General features: G+C 39.9%; 1 protein-coding gene across 1 annotated transcript; it reads left to right on the forward strand.

Annotated features, from left to right (window-relative positions):
• Nucleotides 1-5: 5 nt before the first annotated feature.
• On the forward strand, nt 6-1,996 carry LOC109220081 (nucleolar GTP-binding protein 1-like; the record flags this gene model as incomplete). The annotated part of the gene is made up of 2 exons (XM_019384545.1): nt 6-1,352; nt 1,578-1,996. A coding segment is annotated over one exon (1,338 nt), but the record flags the coding sequence as incomplete, so codon positions are not given.
• Between the last annotated feature and the right edge of the window lie 2,724 nt (nt 1,997-4,720).

The following is a 4,720-nucleotide window of genomic DNA, read 5'->3' on the forward strand; positions in this document are numbered from 1 at the left end:
GTAATATCATTGAGATGTGTAGTATTACAGCTCTAGCACATCTGAGGGCTGCTGTGTTGTTTTTCCTTGATATTTCTGGGTCTTGTGGCTATAGCATTGCGCAGCAGGCTGCTCTTTTCCACAGCATCAAATCACTCTTTATGAACAAACCCTTGATGATCGTGTGCAACAAAACGGACTTGCAGCCGTTAGAAGGGATTTCTGAGGTAGACAAGAAGTTAGTCGCAGAGATGAAAGATGAAGCCATGAAGACAGTGATGGGTCAAGGTGGCGAGGCAACAGATGAAGCAGGTGTGTTGTTAACTATGAGCACGTTGACTGAAGATGGCGTGATTTCGGTGAAGAATGCAGCTTGTGAGAGGTTACTGAATCAGAGGGTGGAATTGAAAATGAAGTCGAAAAAGTTGAATGACTGCTTGAACCGCTTCCATGTTGCTATGCCAAAACCACGTGACCAGAAAGAGAGGCCAGCATGCATACCTCAGGCAGTGTTGGAAGCCAGAGCTAAGGAAGCTGAGGCAGATGCTGAGAAACAGAAAAGGAAACTTGAGAGAGATCTGGAGAATGAGAACGGGGGTGCAGGTGTTTACTCTGCCAGCTTGAGGAAGCACTATCTATTAGCAAACGAAGAGTGGAAGGAAGATGTAATGCCAGAAATTTTAGATGGGCACAATGTCTATGACTTTATTGACCCTGATATCTTACAAAGGCTTGAAGAATTGGAGAGAGAAGAAGGTCTTCGTCAGGATGAAGAAGGAGATGATTTTGAGATGGACGGCGTTGAGCTGACCCCTGAAGAACAAGCAGCATTAGCTGAAATCCGGAAACAAAAGAGTTTGCTCATTCAACAGCATAGAATTAAGAAAAGCACCGCAGAGAGCCGACCCACTGTACCAAGAAAGTTTGACAAAGACAAGAAGTTCACTTCAAAAAGAATGGGAAGGCAGTTATCTGCTTTGGGGCTGGATCCAACTCTAGCAATCAATCGAGCCCGTAGTAGATCAAGGGGTCGTAAGCGAGAGAGATCAGTTGAGCGTGGAGATGACATTGGTAAGGATGCAATGGATGTCGACGAGATTACTCCCAACAAGAAGCAAAGATTGAGGTCACTTTCCATTACGGCAAGATCAAGGTCAAGGTCACGACCTCCAGATGAATTTGTTCCAGGGGAGGGCTTAAAGGACAAAGCCCAGAAGAAGATGGCTATAAAGATGGCTAAGGGTTCTTCTAAGAAGAGGAACAAGGATGCTCGGCGGGGAGAGGCTGATAGAGTTATTCCTACTCTGAAACCAAAACATCTCTTCTCAGGAAAGCGATCAACTGGGAAAACTGACCGGCGCTAGTAAACCAAGGTATATCTTGCTACCATTTGATGCTCCTTTGACATTTTACAGGCTCCAGAATATGTTTTCTCCATCTGCTCTTGCCTTCTGTATATTGTTTTCTTGTCTTCATAGCTACTTGTGTACTTTGAGTTTTCAGAACGTTCGATGATGTGTTACTTGGTTCCTTTTTAATGCTTGGAAAATCAGTAATTGATGCGTGCAAGAGTTCAATTATTACCTTTTGTTTTCCAGATGGCATTTTATCTTGAAATTTGCTGATGGTACCTGTCAAGATGCTTGTGTTGCAATATCTTGGGTGGCGGACAGAAAGGCTAAAAGAAAACTCAGCTTATTTAGGACACTTTCGCAGTTGAATTTTCCGTCTCTGTTATTTTGAGCTTTGCTTGCTGTTCATTTAAGCTATTTTTCATACTGTTTTTTAACTTTAAATTGTGAAAGAATGTAAGTTTTTTTTTAAAAACAAAGATGTGAGGAAGATGTCAAGAATTCAATCTATTGAAATGGCAAGACCAAGACTACAGATTAAGTATTTAAGTTTGTGCTTAAGATGCAGCTGAACTTGCTGCCTCTATTATGCATTTTTGGAACTTAGATACCTGTTGTAAGATTGTGTTTATCCCGATGTTAAATTTTGTCTCAGATTTTTTTGATTTTCTTTAGTACAGCCTTTCCTCACTCTTTTTTGCATCAACTTTCTGTTTACTCGCCCTAAAAGGCATATTCAGAAAATGTATTCATCTTCCTATCTCCTTGGGATGTTTTTTTTGGGAAATGCACGGTATATTATGGCATGAGAGCAGACTAAAGGAATAAAAAAACATTGTTGAAGTTGTGAGCACGTGATTTTTGCCCTAAGCAATAATTCCCAAAATTTCAAACAAAACAATTTTTCTAGTATTTTATAAATTCTTGTGAATTTTGTGGCGTTCTTTGGTAATTGTTGCATTTTTATTTGTGCATTTTAATTCATATGAAAAATATAAAAATACATTCGGCATTTGTTTTAGGTTCTAATTTCACATTTTAGAATTAATTAGTAAAGAAGAAAATAACAAAAATTGTTCTTTTGCATTTATACTTTTAATTTGTCTTATTTTACTTTTGAATTAGGAATTAGTGTAATCTTGGAGTTAATTTGGGGTTTTTACTTTTAATTTTGCATTTAACAAATTTCAAAAAATATATAAATGAACAAAAATCAAAAGAAATTTCGAGAGGACGTGTTGTGCTTTAACCTGGGTAGCGCAAAAGTTGAAACATTACTTGTCAGCATATACTACCTATCTCATCTCTCGGTTGGACCCATTGAAGTATATTTTTCAAAAGCCCATGCCCACGGGGAGGCTGGCTAAATGGCAAATCCTGCTTACGGAGTTTGATATTGTCTACATGACGCGGACCGCCATGAAAGCACAAGCACTGGCTGATCATCTGGCTGAGAATCCCGTTGATGACGAATATGAGCCTTTGAAAACATATTTCCCGGACGAGGAGGTAATGCATGTTGAAAACATACTTCAGTAGGAGCGACTCCCTATTCCTTGGTGTATGGAACTGAAGCAGTAATACCCGCAGAAGTCGAAATCCCGTCCCGCCGGATCATCGCTGAGGCAGAGATTGATGATGATGAATGGGTTAAAGCCCGCCTGGAACAGTTAAGTTTGATTGATGAGAAGAGATTGGCAGTAGTGTGCCACGGTCAGTTATACCAACAGAGAATGGCAAGAGCATATAACAAGAAGGTGCGTCCGCGGAGGTTCGAAGTAGAGCAGTTGGTGCTGAGACGTATCCTACCTCATTGGGCCGAGGCAAAAGGAAAGTTCGCCCCAAACTGGCAAGGGCCATTTGTTGTAACCAGAGTGTTGTCCAATGGCGCTTTATATCTAACGGACGTAGAAGGAAAATGTGTAGAAATGACTATCAATTCTGATGCAGTCAAGAGATATTATGTATGATTTCTTTATCTTTGTGTACCTGATTGTATTTGGCATATTTTGAGATTGAAATGACGAAGACATTTTGTTCTGCTATCTAAACACTTTATCCCTTGTTACCCCTTTGAGCCTTAATTACTTTCTTGCATACCCCTCTTTCGGAATCAATAATTAAGCTCGTAAGCCCGAGCAGGGAAAGAAAATGGAGAAACAAGAGAAAAACAGTGGAAAAAAAAAGAAAAGAAAAAATAAAAGAAAAGAAAAAAAAGAAGGGAAGAAAAAAAAACAGTGAGTAAAACAGAAAAATAAGAAAGAAAAGCAAAGGCAAAGAAAAGAAGAGAAAGGAAAGAAAACAAAAGTGGAAGAAAAGGAAAAATCGTAACAACGAACGTAGTTTTATATCTGAACTACGTTTGACTTGATCCCGAAAGGGTACGTAGGCAGCCTCACTGAGGTTCAGTCATAACAAAAGAAAATCCAATAATCCCCGGGAAGGAAACTGGGGCAGAAGTTATGGTTGTTGCAAGAGATATGATTCCGAAAGTTGTAATATTGGACCTACTTTTGAATTATTTTGAGCTTTTATACCTTTCTTTCTAAACCCATCCAAAAGCCACATTACGGTCCAAAGAAAGACCTTCTGATCAATCTTAAGAAATGTCAATACAAGCAGGTAAAGTGATCCTTGTTGGGGACAACACTCTGGTGCCAGAAGAAAAATGATGAAATGAGAGAGTCTTATTGGTGAAAACCCTCACGGGCACCGTAAGGCGAAGTGAATTTGAGAGATATTAAAAATGAGAGAGTCTTATTGGTGAAAACCCTCACGGGCACCGTAAGGCGAAGTGAGTTTGAGAGATATTAAAAATGAGAGAGTCTTATTGGTGAAAACCCTCACGGGCACCATAAGGCGAAAGTGGTCTTCAAGGTGCGAATAAAGGAAGTCTAGATGGTTGAAGACAGATGTTTGGCAACATGACCAAAAGAAGCACAAGCTGTGGGTTTGGTGAAAGTCCGGGCGTGGAAGTAGTGAGACGGACAAAGGTTGGTAAATTAACATTGATTGGGTTGGACAGACTAGGTTGGGATCCAAAATGCATGGCACGGATTCATGGAATCATGCCTTCCGCTCAATAGAGTCCTTGTTCCCTTTTTCTTCATTACCGACTCATCTTATTCAGCGTTTTTCTATCTCAAAAACCTTTGAGGTCATTGCATTTCAATTTTCTGAAATCTGTCTATAAGCGTTTTAGTGTCAAGTTCTATCAAAACAAAAGAAGGATGTCCAAAGCTATATACCACCTTCCCGTTAGGTGACAAACAAGTTGGAGCAAGGTCAAAAGAGAGTAGCAAGACATGAAGGACCAATGAAAACAGTGGATATCAGATATTTTGCGCAGGAGAGGGCAGGTTTCATTAAAAGGGGAACAATCTCCTCTT

The sequence above is a fragment of the Nicotiana attenuata genome, unplaced genomic scaffold (assembly GCF_001879085.1).
Source record: "Nicotiana attenuata strain UT unplaced genomic scaffold, NIATTr2, whole genome shotgun sequence".
NCBI classification, from domain to species: Eukaryota; Viridiplantae; Streptophyta; class Magnoliopsida; order Solanales; family Solanaceae; genus Nicotiana; species Nicotiana attenuata.